The 18,074-nt window shown below is 45.6% G+C and overlaps 1 protein-coding gene across 1 annotated transcript in view; it reads left to right on the top strand.

Moving 5' to 3' along the window:
* Nucleotides 1–17,726, top strand: part of LOC104515395 (uncharacterized protein KIAA1671-like) — a 61,319-nt gene extending 43,593 nt beyond the window's left edge. Inside the window, exons 5-10 of the mRNA XM_010159349.1 lie at nucleotides 7,182–7,300; nucleotides 12,915–13,170; nucleotides 15,164–15,338; nucleotides 16,738–16,865; nucleotides 17,335–17,474; nucleotides 17,648–17,726. Coding sequence (XP_010157651.1) covers nucleotides 7,182–7,300; nucleotides 12,915–13,170; nucleotides 15,164–15,338; nucleotides 16,738–16,865; nucleotides 17,335–17,474; nucleotides 17,648–17,726 — 897 coding nt within the window. The remainder of the gene's footprint in view (nucleotides 1–7,181; nucleotides 7,301–12,914; nucleotides 13,171–15,163; nucleotides 15,339–16,737; nucleotides 16,866–17,334; nucleotides 17,475–17,647) is intronic.
* Nucleotides 17,727–18,074: the final 348 nt, after the last annotated feature.

Raw genomic sequence — 18,074 nt, 5'->3', positions numbered from 1 at the left:
AAGCAGTGAGTAGGTTTCATTGCACGATGGTAACCAGATTCCTGGCAAAACTGACTTCTTCTGGATTAATTGGGCCAGATTCTCTGTTGTGGCCGGAGTCGGCTCCGGGTAGAATTTGGGTCTCTCTCTGGTGCTGTTGCCCTTTCAAATCCTGAATCTCTCCGCTGGACCCGGCTCCCGGGAGGCACGGCATAGCTGGGGGTTAGGAGGGAAAGATCCATTAATGGAGGAGAAGCAATTAGCTAAAGACTGGCAAGCAGGGGAAGTCACGCTGTATGTTCAAAGGGTGTGGAAAATGCCGGGTTTTGGGGAGCTGTGATGGTATTCAGCCTCGTGGGGGTTCGAGTTTAGGTTGGAAAAAGTGTTGCTGGGAACATGCTGTTTGAACTTGGGTAAATCATTGAACATGCCGGCGGTGATTTCCTCTGGCTCCTTTGTCCCTGTTTGCAGCGAACGTTTTGTGCTGGCGGGGCGAGGAGGATCCCCGTCACCTCTGCGCTAACCCGCTCGTCAAACCATTCGTAGCGTTCATGTTGGTTGTGCACTTTGGGCGTTTTGCTGAAGGTGGGAATATTTTCCTCGTGGCGTGAGGCGTGCACACATTTCATAGGGACGTGTGTTAAATACAGTGGGGTTTGTTTCAATTCAGTTCAAATGCAGTCCTGAAGCAAGGAGCTTTGCTTCTAAGATTAGGGCTGGCTTTCCTGTCGGCAGGGCCGAAGGAACAGTGGTAAGGTCTGTCGTGGGTGTAGTACCCAGCTTTTCAAAGGGGAGCAGCTGAGCTAACAGCATTCATGGGGTACAGCAGCTTGGGATGTTCTCTGCCCTCTCCATCCACTTCCTCTGGGGTACCAGCCATCCGCAGCTCACTGGTTAGGGGCTGGAAGGGATGCTTGCCCTTCCCTTTTTTCTGCAGCCATAGGGCTGCTTTTCTGCAGATTTTTCCATGCCTTTCCAGGGAGAAGGAGTTGGGATTCAGGCCCATGCATCAAGCTGGGAAGCTCTGAAAAGGTGGAGAATTAAACCGGTCACCCTCTAAAAACAGCCCCTGTTTCGTAAGGTAAATGCTGTCAGATTTTAACATTAGGGATGTAATTGGTTGTCGCTTACTGTATCCCAGTGGAAGAGGTAGAGGAAACACATATGGCTGTGGCAGGCCTGGGTTGCATAGCAACAGTGAGGATGTAGTGGCTGATATCACTTATGAGAATATTTTACACCATGGGATGTGGTACGTTCTCCACTGCACATGGAAAAGTCAAACATTTACCATTTCAAGGTTTTTTGGGTAGAGTGGTGTAGATCCTTAGGATGTAACAGTGCGAAATGTGTTGTGTGGGGGGACTTTCAAGTGCTTGTGGACACAGGCCGGGGACAGTTGGGACCCGCTTGTGCTCCCCAGATGTGCGTGCGGGTGGTGTTTGCCTCATTAGACCGGCTTGTCCCCTCCAGCCTCATCCCAGGAGGGCACTGGGGCCAAAAGTCAAACATTTACCATTTCAAGAATTTTTGGGTAGAGTGGTGTAGATCTTTAGGATGTAACAGTGTGAAATGTGTTGTGTGTGGGGACTTTCAAGTGCCTGTGGACGCAGGCAGGGGACAGTTGGGACCTGCTTGCGCTCCCCAGATGTGTGTGCGGGTGCTGTTTGCCACATTAGACCGGCTTGTCCCCTCCAACCTCTTCCCAGGAGGGCACTGGGGCTGGCGGGATGTTCCTCTGAGCAGCAAGGCTCGCTGCAGTCTCCTTACCCACTGGCAGCGGAGGAGATGGCCCATACCATAATGTAAAGACCTTGAGGTTGTGAGATCAATTAATTCAATGACTTTGTTGTCACTCTTAGACTTGGTCCTTGGTTTGAAGATGTTTGTTGTGCTGAACAGGACATTTGACAGGGCCGGGGAAGTCGTCCTTGGGTATCGATGCCGTGGGTGGAGCCTGCGCTGGAGATCTCTTCGCTTGCCTCATCAGTGAGGTCAGAAGGAAAATGTGCAATTCCTGGAACTGTTTATCTGTCGCTGCAGCATGGAGGGTGGGGTGGGAGGCTGAAGATGCTGCCTTCAGCCTGGGACACTGCACCGAGGCAGTTCCTCCTTTCGGCAATTTATTTGAGGAGTGAGTTGGTAAATCTTCTCGCCTGATGCTGGGAACTAACCGGAGCGTTGACCCTGAACCATGACTTACTCCCTGTGGGCAGCACTAATTCGCCGGATAGTAAGTATAAATGCAAATCCTGGGACGCTGATTCCACAAAGTTAAACTTTCCGCCTGCTGTATTGGCATGTGGATACTTCCACAGAAAAATACGTGGGTTGTGATACCTTGTGTAGTTTCTGAGGTTCTCTTATGGTGGGGGTGGTTGTTGGTTGGTTTGATGTGGCGTTATGTTCTTGATAATTCTGTTAGTGGTGCAAAATACGTAGTTCACCTTTTAGTCATGATCCTTAGAATGGTTGTAGAGTAATTCCAGGACAGAAAGGGCCTCTGGAGGTCATGTAGCCCAGCATCCTGTCCAAAGCAGAGTCAGCCAAGAAAGAATAGAACTTTAATAGAATGTGTATTGCCATCTTCCTGGCATAGTGCATGGGAACAATTGGGCCGGTTTTCTGGATTTGTAAGGGCTTGTAAACTCCTTAAATGCAGTATCACACCTAAGGGGCAGAGGAGTTCTGAATAAGGGCAATTTGACCAAACTTCTGACTTTTTAATTAAAAAAGGAGAGCTGAAAAAGAATAAGAAAAGAAAAGCTTTTCAAGAAATTAGCGAAAAAATTTCTCGTTCAGTTTTGCTTGAGCAAGGTGGAAGGCCAAAGCTTCTTTCCATTGTGCAATTACCTATTCATATTCATGGCATGGCAGTAGGTTTTAACGTTTCAGTTTTGCACTTCAAGGTGTCGTTTTGGCTGTCTGATGTCTCAGTCTCTTTTGCAAACAAAGATATTTTTGAAACTGTCTGTGCAGATTCTGACTCATGAGGTCTCTTTCAACTGCTGTTCCTCATATGCCAGGTCTTTTGCATCAGCTCAAAAGAGTTTTTCGCATAAATGTATGCGTTCATTCTTAGTTACGGTTAGTTTTTGCACTGTTAGAGCCAATATTGTGTGTGCATCATTTTCAGAAGCTGGAAATTGCAGGAGTAATCAGCCCTGGACTGTTGCCAAACCCAGCTTCATTCCAAAGGAGTACTGAAAGAGGCATAATCATAATGTTTCATTATAGGAACAGAGCTAGAAGCAAATAAGGACATAACTTGGCTGTTTTATTTCAGATGAAAATTAAGTTGATTTTTTTTCCTGGCTACTGTTGTAAGAATTACAGAGTTAAAGATTAAAGCATGGAGAATTATAGCATTCACATACTGGCTCAAGTGTAGCATTTATTTGACTGGGGAGATTTTTCTGTGATTATCAACAGGAAAATTCCCAATTTGGGTTTATCTTGTGCGTCAAGAAGACACCAGACCCCTCTTCCTACTGCCTTTTCCTTGAAAATGTCTGTGTCATGAATATTCTGTCTGTCAAGGAAATGGCTGTATCTCCTCTAGCTTCACATGCTGCACAACTCTTCTTGAAACTTCGGTTTCTTTTTTTCAACGGATGAGTAAAGAAAGGGTATGGATCACAGATATTGGCACAAGTTTGTTGACTTAATAATGGGTAGTTGTCTTGTGCAGGAAAAAAAGGTTTCTGTTCAGAGCAGATCTGTTCTTAAGAGCAACTGAAGTCAAAGCCAGATATATCAGTTCTTTGTCTCGCAGGGTCTCTTGTTCTGTGGAGATTATACATTAATTAAAAAAAAAATATTATTTTCATCCATCTGAAGTGAGACTTAAATTAGGATTTAGGCTAGGGAACAAAGTATAAAGCAGAGACCGTTCGTTCGTGTTTGGGGAGCAGTATGTGTTGGGGAGTGTTTCCTCCTTTCTCCTTCCAACATTTGGGTAAACATTGGCTTTAGTGCACCTCAGGGTGTCGCTGGGTGCATCGCAGGTGCTCCTGGGCAGTAGAGTCGGTGCTCTGATGTGTCTTCTATGGTTTTATGTAAATTCACGTGACACAGGGCACTCTGATGTGATACATTAGGCTTGTGGCAGACCTAAAAATTGTCACTCTCACACATTCAGTAAATCTTATGTTATTTTCCCAATCTGTCATATGTTTTGAAGCTTTTGATTTGCAATCCCAGTTTGTTGTTCATTCATGCCTCTTGTCCGTAGCACCAAGTTGTTCCAAGTAAAATGTTAGTGCCAGGAAATGCAAATGTATCTGTATGATCTAACTTGAGTTGCTTGTGTCTAAAAGCATCTCAGCCATAAAACACTATGGCATGTATGCGTGGTTCTCTAAGAATACGTGTGATTTTTGACTGGTATGTAAAAAAATCCAGAAGTTTAATAGCAAGTTTAGTTTATTAGTTTAGTTCAGTTTATTTTATTGAATTGAAGTTCACAATCTCTACAGAAGTAGTAATATTCTTTCTTTTTCAGGCTTGTTCTGGTTTTAGCATAGAGAATCACTATCTGAGTGTTAATTGTGTCACTTCGGATAAAAAAGTTGCATCTCAAAGCTCAAATATATACGACATTAAGTAAAATGTTGCCCAAAACTGAGGAATGTGTGCTGATCAGTTTGTCTGCAGCGTGAAAATTCATTGAAGAATTACTGAACCTTCAGATGAGCAATGTATTTGCATCTACATTTCTTTCCAGTTGCTGCCGACGTGGTATTATCGGGGTTGTGCATGTTTCCTCCTTACAGCCATCGCTGTCATGATAACACTGCACTTCCAGAAACAACGTCTCCTCAATGCAACAAAACCAAGTGGCTTTTCTGCTGCTCCCATTCCTGTTTCTGGGCCTTTCAGAGTGTATCTCTAGCTAGAAACAATGTGAGTAATTGCAAGTGACAGTATACACTGGTCTTCAGAAGGAGCTGGTGGAAAATACTGTCTTCCAACAAGAAGGGTAGCGTGGTTCTGTCTGTTGGGTCATCTGTTTGTGCGGTGAGTGTTTCCCAGGGGAGGCGGACCAGGGCTGCGGAGATGAGTGCGCGGCCACGGAGACTGCCGGGTGCTGCAGACACGAGCTCTTAGTACAGATAGAGCTTGTTCTGTGCAGGAAGTGGCAAAAGTTGATAAATACTCTGTGCGTATTGATTACAAGAATGCGATAGCTTGTAACGTGGGATTGGGATTGGAAAAAAATTAATAACAAGCATCAATTTGAAAAAAACCCAACCAACCTTGAGCTGGGATAGACAGTAGGGAGGGAAGTGAGAGAACGGTTGGTGTTTGTTAGTGCCTTTCCTAGAAACATCTCAACTTGCCAAAGGTTACGTGGCACCGAGTAACAGCAGAAGGCTGAGCCCAGGAGTGTTAGCTTAGCCGCCGGTGCAAGGCGTGAAATCCTGACGCTACAGAGGGAATTTGTGGGAACCCAGACGTGTGCCCGAGCCAACCAGGAGGAAATGCCCTGTTTCAAGTCTCTTTCCCCTAGCGCTCCTCTCACCCTTAGTGGTGTATGATTTGCTTGTGGTTGAAAGCTTGTGCCTGGAATGGACTGAAAAGTGTAAGAAGTCAGCTTGCCTCTGGACATATGTGTATATATCTATATATAAAGTGTAAGAAGTACTACAAGTGAATTATTAGGCTGTGGGAACATCTGGAAGATGAAAAGCAGGAAACTTCTGCTCCCCGTGACTCACAAACTCAGCCCCTGTTTTACTCGAGTATTGCAAACTGAGAATGTCACCTTGTCTAGTGATGGTGCATTGTAAGAGCTGGAATAAATGGTGTAACCTTTTGGTGCTTATTTCACTCGGCATTAAAATAAACCACTTTGTCAGCAGCCAGGAGTGCGACCGGACCAGAGAATGGCGATGGCTGGTAGTACGGTTGGGGAATAAAGCACCTTGTTAGAAAAGATGCAAGCATTGGACTTCTTCAGTAGCCAAGTGGTGAATTATGCTTAATGTTGATGTTCTTATAATGCTGAGGCATCATTCCTTAGGTTTACGAAATTAATAACACAAGGAAACATGCAATCTCCTTTTTGCCTCCCAATAACATTAAGGAATCCCATGTAATTGCATATGGTTGTTACTCTGTGTGTGCTGCCTGGAAATAGGTGTGTTGGCAGTTCCCACTGGCACGTCCTGGTAAGGGGCTTTGAGGGGGTGGGTGGGTGTTGTTTGGTTTTATTTCCTTTTTCTTTTTTAAGAGAGAAAAGGCTTAGTACAGGTGGAAAACAATATGACCTGTCAGATGATATCTTCATAAACAAAGTTGATATGGCAGTGAAAGCCATACTTGTATTTGTTTAGGATAATGAATGCGGAAAGGGCCAGCAATTAATTACCTACACACAATGTATTATTTCAGGAAGTATCTAGCTTCAGCACGTAACTCGGTACAACCACAAAACAGAAGGTGCGGCAGTGCTAGATTCTGGAGCACATCAACGTGGATCTGGTGCAAATCTGGGGTGCCAGCAGCAGCAGCCGACCCACTTCTCTCCCCCGGAAGGGAAGAGCCCTTAGATGGGCTGCTTCCCTCTTGGGAACTCAGCAGATCTATGAAATAATAATACTTTGGAATGGAGAGGTCAGAGCAGAGCACAGAAAAACCACCGTGGTCTGTCCTACCTTGTACGTTGTGTTGGAATGTTACCTTAACGCACGTCGGTTTGTCAAAGGCTTTCTGGTACCTGGCACTCTGCTTGCTTATTTATTTATTTATGCTCTTCAGTTTGAATGTCTTCCAAAGAAAGAGCTGGGGGAGAAAAATAAGAAGTTCCTTTTATTAAACCCAGGAAAAGAGCAGTAGAGTTGATGTTTCCTTTGTATGCTTGGAAATTAAATGTAGTCCCCAGCAGAACGCTTTGTGTTTGCATAGGTTCTTCTAAAGATTCTGTGCAACCTGAGAAAAGAAGAATCTTAAAGTAATATGGAGTTACTAAACCCAGGGAGTCAGTTCCAGCCTCTAGAACTGGTTATTTGCCCAGGAAAACAGTGCTCATTTTACAGAGAATCGTTGTTCTGAGTTCATAACCATCTTCCGTGTTTAATTTTCAGTTTTATGTTCCATCTTTAATTGGTAGCTTCAAAACTACTGTTGCAAATAGAATCCATTCACCGTTTATCCAAGGGCTGAAGGAATGCTGAAATGTCTCAATGGTTTTGTTGCAGGACCAGCTGAAGCAGTGCTTCTCCAGACAGCCCCCAGAAGCGAAGGACACCGACACGCTCGTGCAGGAGCCCGACAGCCAGTACGGTACCTGGAACGAGCAGCGGCACAGTGGGGACAGGTAAGGGTGAGCAGGGTCCCCTCTGCCATGCGTGCAAGCGTTCCCTTAGCTGAGTAAGGAGAAGAAACTCTTGTTTTGGGGAGGGGGTGGGGGTGAGGTGTGCACGCGTATGTATTTTTAAAAGTTGCGTGCTCCTGTTTCAGTGACTGTACACAGAATCCAGAACGGTTTGGGTTGGGAGGGACCTTAAAGCCCACCCAGTCCCACCCCCTGCCATGGGCAGGGACACCTTCCACTAGACCAGGTTGCTCCAAGCCTCATCCAGCCTGGCCTTGGACACTTCCAGGGATGGGGCATCCACAGCTTCTCTGGGCAACCTGTCCCAGTGCCCCCCCCGCTTCTCCGGGAAGAACTTCTTCCTGATGTCAGTCTCTTTAGTCCACAAACGAAGAAATATTTATGTAATACCTACAAATTGCAATAAGGTTTGAAATTTAAACTCCATTCTCCAGTGGGAAGGCAGTGTCACCACTTCTATAAGCAATGACAAAACCAGCTTGGACGGGAATAGATTCAACAAGTCCACTAGGATGGGAAACACAAGTTAGATGTTATTTTTCAGTGCTAAAATGTTAGAAAGAAGATATGGGGAAAAATAGTTACTGATGTTTTTCCGTAATTAAAACGATATCATGGCAAACCTGGAGCAGTCAAGTGTGGGGCTCGTTTATACTTTACACCTGGAGTGTAAATGATAGCTTGATCTACACTGAGCCAATATCTTACCTGCTCAGTGTAGTATGAAAACAGTATTTTAGCTGGTTTTTTTAGTGCTATATTTGTTGAGATCTTATAGCAGACATTCATATCAATTATGTTTAGTGTGTTCTACGCTTGAGAACTGATATAAATATTTTATTGCTTATGAAATCCGGGTAGCTTTCAGCTTGAAGATCAGTGAGCTAAGTGATGTTCAAGTCTTCTGTAAAGTTAACTTGGATTTTGGTGTGTTACAGACGTTTTCTGAAACCACTTTCTTAACAAAGGTGCTTGTCTCGGCTCCAAAACCAGGCAGCATTTGAATGTTATTTCAAACCTGGAGGATTCTTCCTGATTAGAAAAGCTCCACCTAAAAATTCCGGTTTACTGCGGTATTGAGCTCAATCCCCATGTCCTGGAATTTTGTTTCCACAGTAAGAAATGTTCAGGGGTTTTTGCAGTGTAATGGTAATATAGTGACTTTTCACGGTTTTGCCACCTCCTTGCTCTGCCGTTGCTTGACTTACGGTTCATTGCAGGGGAATTACTGGTGTAGTAATTCCAGCACTTGGAAAGATATGAGAGTCATGTCCTTCTAAATATTAAGTTAATAATGGTAATCTTCCTGGGATATACTGAAACTGCATGTTGTTTGCAGTTTATTTTTTATGAAGTAGAAGGCTTGTGCCAGGACAAGAGCAGACGTTCTCCTCCCCTTGCCACGGGTGATTCGAGCATGTCTCTGCGTTCGGCCGCTGCCGAGACGGTCGCCTCCTCTGCGCAGCCCCGAGGCAGGAACTTAGAGGAGACCTTGATAACTCAGCTTTCCTGTTTTGCCTGGCTCACTTCCCTTAGCCGCTGTACCTTGCCAGCGGCACAGCCTGTGGGGTTGCATTCCTCACGCGCCCCGATACGTCCTCGCAGCCGGCGTTTGGCCGCAACGGGCACCACGACCCGAGCCCTGGGAGGGCACGTGGCGAGCAAACAGGGAACACTGCAGCAGGGGGCACAGAACAGCGTCACCAGCCGCCTGCTGCTATGTTGGAGGAGCTTCCAGTTGCTGGCATTTTCCAGTATTTGAGTCGTGAAGCGACTATTTGAACCCCTTTAGGAGTGTTTCTTTTAATGCATGTGTGAATGAACTCATTTTCTCTGAGAGAGGAAGAGAATTTTAAAATAAGAAGCCATGGCTACAGGATAAACGTGGTCCATTTGCTAGACAAGCTTCTAGGAAGGTGGAGGAAGGATTGTTTTGAACTAGAACTGAGTCACTGCTGGAGTAAGTGTAAGGGGCTGCTCTTGGCTGGCTGCAATGGGCTTTGGCAAATAGCTTCTTAGAATGGAAGGAGATGGTTTAATTTGGAGGCGTTAACTGGATTTTTCTTAGCTTATTTACAAGGTATTATTTTTATTTTTTCTCAGGTGCTTTAGTAAGCTTTCCAAGTTGACATTGTTGGAAATTCTTACTTTTAGATCCGGGCAGTCATCACAAGAAGAAAGGTTTTCATTCAGAGAAAATGGATTATGGTTTTTAGGTGATAGATCTGTATAGCTCTGATTTCATGAGGTTTTAGCTATTTGTTTCTTCCAATCCTTGAAGTTAGACTACAATGGTTTTGGAAAAGCAAACGCACTCTAGGGGGTCGGCTTCCTGTAAAAGATGGGGACCTGCAGTTACAGAATGTAGAAGGGCATTTTCACATGGACGTTATTTCTCGTGTGGTGCCCTAGGCAAATAGCGAGAGCTGCCTTTGGATTCTGACTCCTCAGCAGTGTAAAAAGGAGAATGCCTTTGACTCCTAACTTCGCACGATGACGCAACACATTCTTTATGGCTTCTTAGCACTGTCTTGCTATAGCTAATTAAATTTAATTTCAAGGGAGAGTGACGATTGCCTGTTGTTTATTGCATATCTGTGATAACCCCTGTGCTGATATTTGCGGGCACTGTGAAGGATAATTTTTCAGAGAAGCAGGTATCTGTAAATGACACCCATTGAACATTGGTGGTGGCTTATGGATGTGCTCATAAAACTTGAAATGTTAACGAAGTAATAGCAAAAGATGCATAACACACCTCAGTAATGAGAACTGAAAACAGGCTTTACACTTCAACATTTGACTGTTACTCTGAAGGGGGAAAATCCCCCTAATTTGCCATTCAGATGGAAAGAATCCGCTGTGTGTGCTGCAGTCACCCTTGCCATGCTGGGATCAGCTGTGCCACAGTCTAACGGTGCTGTGATTGCACAAGAACTCCAGAGGGGAATCCATTAGAAACGTCTCGTGATCCAGTGGAAATCCATCTATGTTCCCATCATTGCCTACTCGCAAATATTTCGGTTTGAAAAGCTGCCCTGAGTTGGATTAGCTGAAGCTCCAGGATATAGAAGGGCAGAAGCTTTCTGGAGATACGTAAATCCAACAGGATCCTTCTAATACACATCTTAATTTCCATGGAAGGGGATAAGTCTGCAGATTGTCTTTTGTCTCTACATTCTTCCATATTCTAGCGGATCTAAAGGCTGCAGCTAATGAGTATCATTCGAAGCAAAAACATACTAGACAAAAACTTCCCCCTGGAGCTCATTAGTACATTTCTTAATTATCCTGGGGCCTGCTGCTGAAGGAGGGAAGAGGCATTCACTCTCCTGATGTGCTGGAAATGCTCTGTGCAGTGTTGGAGATTACGGCATGTACTGCTGCCTGATAGGAAGTTGTTGTTCAGCAAGGCTCCTGAGCGTTGGCCTCCCACTTCGCGGTCGCAGCGGGCTGTACCAAACCCTGGGGTCTGCTGTTTAAAAACTGGGAGTAAGTTCATACCTACGTGTTCAGGGTTTTTGGGGATTAGAACGGTTTTCCTAGATATTTGCTTAAGAAGAGGTGTTTAGTAACAAAAGACTCTTGTTCAGCAGAGGAAAAAAAAAATCTGAACTCCTTACATATTTTAGGTTTTGTTTTTTATATTAGAAACTCCCAAAATTAGATGCAAGACAGCCCTATTTTTCCTGATAGTAGAGTCGTACTTTGTGTACTACACTCCTGCTGTCTAAAGGAATGCTCCATGTTTGTGACAAAGGGAGACAGGTAACTGCATTCCGCTTCCAGCCCTGACACTCCAACTCATTTCTATTAGTCCAGGAGAGAGGAGGTTTCTGGGAATCCACTGCAAGCGTCACGGCCCTGGGGTGCAGGGGCTGTGCTCTCCTCGAGCACCCCAGAACCCCTCTGCTCGTAGAGCCCTGCCTTAGGGTGCCACCTGCTGCCCACTGCTCCCTCCAGCTCCTCTCAGCATCCCTGGGAGAAGAAAACCTCTGGGTGGATGGGTGGGTGGGTGGATGGGCAGCTCTCTCCGAAATCCACCCTGGGATAAAAGAGAAGCAGTTGGTTAGGGAACCCGTTCTGCAGTTGTGTGGGCATCTCTCAGGTGAGTTTCCACGCTACGAATGAGCGTGGTGGGGGAGCAGGGGGTGTTTGTCCCTACTGCTGTCCCCAGCCCGGAGACACTGGCTCACCCTGTCCCCTGCGGAGGTTTCGGCAGTGATTTCCAGTCCCCTGCCCTGCCAGTTCACTCTTTGCATGCCTCAAAGTCACCTGCTCTGAAGCCAGCAGACCCCCTGCCTGGTGAGTGAAGAGCCCATAGCTCTGCCATGCGACTGCGTCGTTGCCTAAAAAGTGCTGAACTTCCAGTAGGATCTGATCCACCCAAATGTCCTTCTCCTCTTCCACATCTTTGCAGTTAGGGTTCACTGGGTTACTGCCCCTTGTGTTCCTGGTCTCTTACCCAAACTAGAGGCAGTAAGAGGAACAAAACGCAATAAAGCTCAAGTGGAGGAGCTGCCGATCTCGGGATGGCACCGACCGAGAGGCGTCTTCCTGTCAGAACACAAGGGATGCAATTTTTTAAAATCCAGTGTCTACCAGCATCTAAGAATCGCATCCCAGAGTGTTTAACTGCACCGTGGAATATGCTTCAGTTTTTTTGGAGTCATGTGAAATGGGAATTACTCACACCTGCTGCTTGGTATGCATGGAGCATGTCCTGGGGTGCAGGAGCTGCTGTGGTGGCTAGGTGCGTTCCCAATCCGCTCACCCGTTTGGGGCTGGAGAACGGGTATACACAGCCTAGCTGGGACTGCTCAAAAAGCGTGCATGCAGGTTTTGTATATCTCATTAAAAATATAAAATATTAATAATAGATGACTATGAATTAAAATAAATATAATCTAAATATACATTAGAGAGATATATGTTTTAAAGTGCGCTCCTGGGAAAAAATGGGAACACGAACAGCCGCAGCATTGGTAAGCTGTGCTCTTGAAAGGGCTGCAGGTCGCTTGTAGTGTTCTGCAGGAATTCACTTGCCGTAAATGAACATTTATAAGCATTTGTATGTCTTCAAGATAGTTTTTGATGAGCAAAGAGAAGAGTGTTTTAAGTTACTCTTGTGCCCGAGGCCAGCAAACAGGGTATCACCCTTCACAAGGTTTCCAAACGTGTCGGTGCCAAAGTGCAAGGCTTGCTGCTGTTGTATACCAAATGGGCAAATTGTTTAGGGATTGTAAGCAGCTTGCTGCTTCTCCTCTCTCATTTGGATGTGTATATATACTCGAAGGGACCTTTGTGCTGGGGAAAAGAAACGCCAAGCAATAAAAGCATGTTACAGTCCAGTTATTACAGTTTGTCTGCATACTTGCGTTACTCCACGCATTGTAACTGCGGGTGGGTGAAAAGCTGTGATAATGAAGGTGATCCTCACCCTTGCTGCCGGTACCTGCTGCCTCCGAAGGTGCCATTGGACATAGTTTCAGATCTACTACTCTGTTTATCCGCTGCTTGTGCGTGGTCCAGCCTATGCTTGCGTGTATCTGTTTACCCTGAAGTCTCACCTCGATTTCATTTTCTTAATTAGCAGCTTTGTGCCCGAATCTCCTTCCTTGGAAAACGATGTCATTTCAACGAGAAAGCAACCTCCAAATAGCCACCCGTCGTCACTGTCCTCTCAAACGGAACCTGCCTCCCTGGCTGATCACCATGACTTTTCAAAAGACCAAAGGAGCACAAGCTTGGACCGTTCCAGCACTGACATGGACTCCACTGATGGGATGGATTTGCCTCCTCCGGGAGACACCTGCCCTGATGAAAAGACCACTGATTTCTCTTTCATCGATGTAAGTTCTCCCTCTGTTTAACTGTATTGTTACCCACGTTAATCACCACAAAGCAGGATCTGCTGGGAACTTTGCACTCAAATCTTCCTCAGCCTTTTCTTTATCACATTGAATTTTCCCAGCTGACTTCCTGCCTGAGAAGTTTAAGATCAAAGCTACAGAGTTCTAGTTCCTGTAATGCTTAGGTTCTGAGAGATTCCAAAAAGCTGTTGGCCTTGGATAATGTCTGCCACTGGCTTCATAAAGCTGTTGTTTCTTTCTGCTCCTCAGTGAGCTGTAACAGAAGAGTTAAATGGCTCTATAAACTTTGGAAATGTAATTAAATAACACATATAGGTAGTGACTGCTGTGCTAGAAGCCATGCAGATTTAAGGCTATGAAGACATTTACTACTATTTTCCTTATTTACAAGTTTCTTTTTGTACTAGCTTACAATTGCTTTTTAAAGGGTTTTTTCCATACTTAATAATCTTGCAGGTAGTATAAGAACAGTGATTTCCGGCCGTACGTAGTTTGATGGGGGTTAGTGTTCATTGAAAGCACAAACGCAGCTGTAGTTTTTCAGTATAGCACCTAGGAAGTGCTGCTTTTTCTTTAGGTTGGTGCACCTTTTTTGGTATTATATAACGCTTAATGGCAGGTCTCTTGGGAAGTGCAAGATTCCCAGCTTAACTGGATGGTGCAGCTGCTGGGAAGGTCTCGGATAGGCTGCCTTGCCTGCCGAAGTGCCGTAACGCCTTCCGACTGGAGGAGCAGACTGCTCTGTAAAGTGTGAAGGGTGCGGGCAGGTTTGTGCAAGGCAGCTTGGTCTGGTGCAGCAGAACCGACCGTGACAGTCGCAGCTGCTCCCTGCACAGGCTCTTCAGAAGCGCCTCCAGCCAGCTCCGCTCTCCTCTCCACCGGCATCGCCATCTCCAGGGAACCGCAGAAACCTGCGTCTTGCCCGAGCAGGTGCGCTCTCATCTTCCAGCCCTCTCTGGCTTGGAAGCAGAGGCCACGTGTGGTGCCCCTGTGCTTTGAGATCCCTACCTGCACGTGCCTTGGCCTTGGTATCAGCTAATAATCTTTTGGCACTGTGTCCCAGGTGCACTTTCTGCCCTGTAAAGGAGGTGTCAGTAGCCCAGAGCAGCATGGATGGTGTTTTATCTCTGCCCATCAGTGGTTCTGCAGGTAGTGGAGACAATCCTGTGTTGTGCTGTTCCCTGGACAGCCAGCGGTGTCTGTAACACGTTAACAGCTTCGGTACAGCTGGCAATATGCTCTTCTAATGAGTAGTTCAGTTTATTCCTGACCTGAAATCTCGTGAAAAGAAATAAAAACACATCTTCTGAAGAAGAGGAGGCTCAGTGATGTTTGCTAATTACAGACAAGTCTCTAACAACAAATTGCTTTAAATAAATACATAAATTACAGCTTCTTCTTTTGCTCTTTAAACGTTACTGTCTTGCCATCATGCACAGGGATGGATGTGTTTGAAATGACTGGCCATGGATGTTTTCTGAATACCATGTCACCTGCAGTCTCCTGTTGCTGGTGAGCAGCTTGAAACGTCTGCGGGTGGCAACCCGTTGGAACAGTGAAATCGCAGCGCTCCGCTGCAGGAGAATTTTGTGTAGCTGCTCTTTTTACATCCCAATCTTCTTCTTGGCCTTCAGCTGTTACTAGCTAGTGAGGCCTGGATTCTTAAAACACTCTAGAAACCAAAATCCTATTTATTGCAGTTAAGTTTTTCATTAATTTAGTGAATATAACTCATGCAGATCAGCCAAGAGACATCAAAGAGCCAGCATTGCACCCAGTTAGCCACAATGCAGCATATCCTCATCATAAATTCTCTTTAATACAGTTTTAAGTAGCTACAAGAATAATAATCAGGCAAATATATATAGTTTAATTAAACTGAATGGGTTAACACATTAAAGTAGACATCATTATGGAGGAGATGACTTATTTTCAGGCCTGTTGAAAGTAAAGGCTTTGTTTCTTTTTATAGCAAACCACTGTCCTGGACTCCAGCGCACTGAAAACTCGTGTACAGCTCAGCAAAAAGAGACGCCGTCGTGCTCCCATTTCCCACTCTCTCAGAAGAAGCAGAGGGCTGGAGTTTGAAAACAGGTTTTCTTTGACAGAAGAACCAGATAGTACCTGGATGTTTAAAGATTCCACAGGTATCCCTCCACTCTCTGAAATAATTAGCCGTAATCAACTTGGTTGTAAGGGCAGGAATTTCTGAATGATATAACGTACCTGAAGTTGCATCAAGGTTTAACAGCAACTTCCTTTTCTCACCTCTGGATCATCCTCTAAATCACGTCTCCATTCTTGGAGCATTTGGAAGGAGGGGAGCTGCAGTAGCCAGACCTACAGAAGACCAGAGAGCTTCGGTACAATTTCCTTTGGCTTCTGGCGGCTGACTGAGGGGAGTTGTGTTCACTGAGAAAATACAGAGCTTGGGAACTGCTCGGTTGGATGCATTCTCCAGCCCATTCTTTATACCTAAGCCTGTGTGTTATTGCTAAGAGCAACTGTAACTGTTCACATGTTATAGGTGCTCACAAATGTTCGTTCTTTCTAGCATCTCTAAGTACTATGGGACTAGGGAGGCCTAGTTAAGGATAAATGAACTCTTTCAGATCTGTGCTGTTAAAAATGTCCCCCTCCTGGCCTGTCCTATTCCTTAGGATGGAATAAGGAAGTGCATCAGGCATTGAAAATCCTTGCTCATCAGCTGAATGGTTTAATGGACACGCTCATAGGTCCATGATCTAGTACCTGCAGCACTTTGGTGCTCTGCTGATACATGCTGCAGGCATCCCTTTGATGTTCTCTGGGTGGAGGAATTCCTGGTGTGGCAGCCTGTTCATACAGAGGCTGGTGAGGTTTTTGTAACCAGGAGACCTGTTCAAAAAGTTGTGTTTGTGACCTGCCATTTCTGCTTTCCCTTGAAGCCTGTGAATGTAGGGAAGGATGGGTGACCAAACCTCTCTCTTCTGTAGTCCCCTAATCAATGGGAAGACTGTGTGGTGGTTGCTTTGGTGCGGGTCTAACAGGCCTGAAATGTTTTGAAGACTTAACTTGATAAGAAGTGCTGTACTGGAGGCTGGAGCGTATCAGCTAAGGACCCAGGGCACGTGAAGGCGACCACACCATTGCGTCCTTCGGTGCAGAACGCAGGCTGCCGCTCATCAGCAGCTGCACTCTTTGTATGAAAGCCCAGCCCTGGGGGTGGACCAGATAACTTTCAGATGTGTCTTCCAATCTAAATTTATCTCAGTTGATCACAGAACACGAGATGCTTAGAAGCAGCAATGTTCATTAAATTAGGAGTACCTTCTGCTCCCTCATCTCTGTCCAGCAAAAACCCTTCTGCTGCTGAGTACTTCGTATGTTTGTTGCTTTGATCTCTGTTGAAGCACTGAACTCAGCCCTGCGGTGTGTTAATATTACTGTTCATACGTTTTTGAATGGAAGGAGAGATCTAGAACAAAGTATAGATGAAAATCCTGCTGCCTAATGTTGGTTTTCCCTCTCTTTTTTTTTTTATTTTAAAAAAAACCAATTAATTAGAAGAAAAGAAAACTATGCAACAGGAAGATTCTGATGAGGAAGAGAAGGCACAGCATATTACGAGATCGTCTTCTGTACACGCTCAGAGACTTCCCGTATTTCCAGGGGTGGACCACTCGGCTCTCAAGGTGAGCACAGGCAGAACACGTCAGATTAGGCCAGTTTGGGAGCTGCAGACGCTCTCTGGGAATAGAACTAGGTTGTTTTGCTGAAGGTGACAGTGGTGTTTGGGGTGGGGGTGGGGGTGTGATGTGCGGAAAAACCTTGTGGTTACCTTTCTCACTTTATAGAAGTGTTAAGTGGTTGGGAAAAGAATTGGCTTTGCAGTAGCAAACATGCTTTCAGGACTGCTCAGGTTTATGAGGAGTCCCTTCACTGATTTCAGACATGGATTTTTTTGTTTTTATGAATCACAGAACCCCAGACTGGTTTGGGTTGGAAGGGGCCTTAAAGATCATCCAGTTCCACCCCCCCTGCCATGGGCAGGGACACCTTCCACTAGACCAGGTTGCTCCAAGCCTAATGTTTTGCATTCAAGAAAAAAACCACTGAATGCTGCCTTGCCTTAAAAAGGATCACTTTATTTTTATTTTTCAGGCTCAACTGCGGAAAAGACACGAGTCGGAGAGTCCTGGTGAAGTGAGTTCTGCTCAGCTGTTCAAGTCCCCTAAACCACAACTGCATCTGGGAACTCCGGGTAGCAGAGTGCTGCCCTCCAGTGTGGAGAAGGAGGACAGGTGAGAGACTTCCCCCAGTGCCAGAAAAACGCTGATACTCGTTGTGGTGGGAAAAAATAGTGCAAGTAGGTTTCCTAAGGCTGTAGGGGAAATTGTGTATTTCTTTTGTGTGTTTGTTTCTGTAATTAATTGTCATAATTAAAGAGTAAAGAGTATTTTTTTATCTATCTTAGGTCAGAAGAAAAGTCTCCTCAGTGGCTAAAAGAGCTGAAGTCAAAGAAGAGACAGAGCCACTATGAGAATCAGGTTTGAAAAGGTACCTTCTGACGGGAAGAGGGGCTTCGCTCCGTGAAAGCACGCAGTGATGAAGACAAGCAGGGAAGGTGTTCCCGTAGCGTGTTGGGACGAGAAGGCTGTAGGCATAAACATTAGGGCAGACTTCCCACCAAGCGTGGTCGTTTCACGGGGTCCCTGCAGGTAACTTGAACAGCACTCAGCCTGTTTAGGCTGCAGTCTCGTAGCGCTTCCACCAAGCCAGGATAGGTCTGTCGCTGGAGAAGCCAGGCTTTGCACGCGTTTGCTGACCCTCGGCGTGTGTTGTGTCAGCAGGATTCTGGGCAGCTCCTGGGCGTTTAGCGCCTTAAACAGGATGGGACCCAG

Source organism: Eurypyga helias, unplaced genomic scaffold (genome assembly GCF_000690775.1).
Source record: "Eurypyga helias isolate BGI_N326 unplaced genomic scaffold, ASM69077v1 scaffold16779, whole genome shotgun sequence".
Classification (NCBI taxonomy): Eukaryota; Metazoa; Chordata; class Aves; order Eurypygiformes; family Eurypygidae; genus Eurypyga; species Eurypyga helias.
Note: the sequence above shows the minus strand (reverse complement) of the source record. Positions and strands in the feature narration are given on the sequence as shown.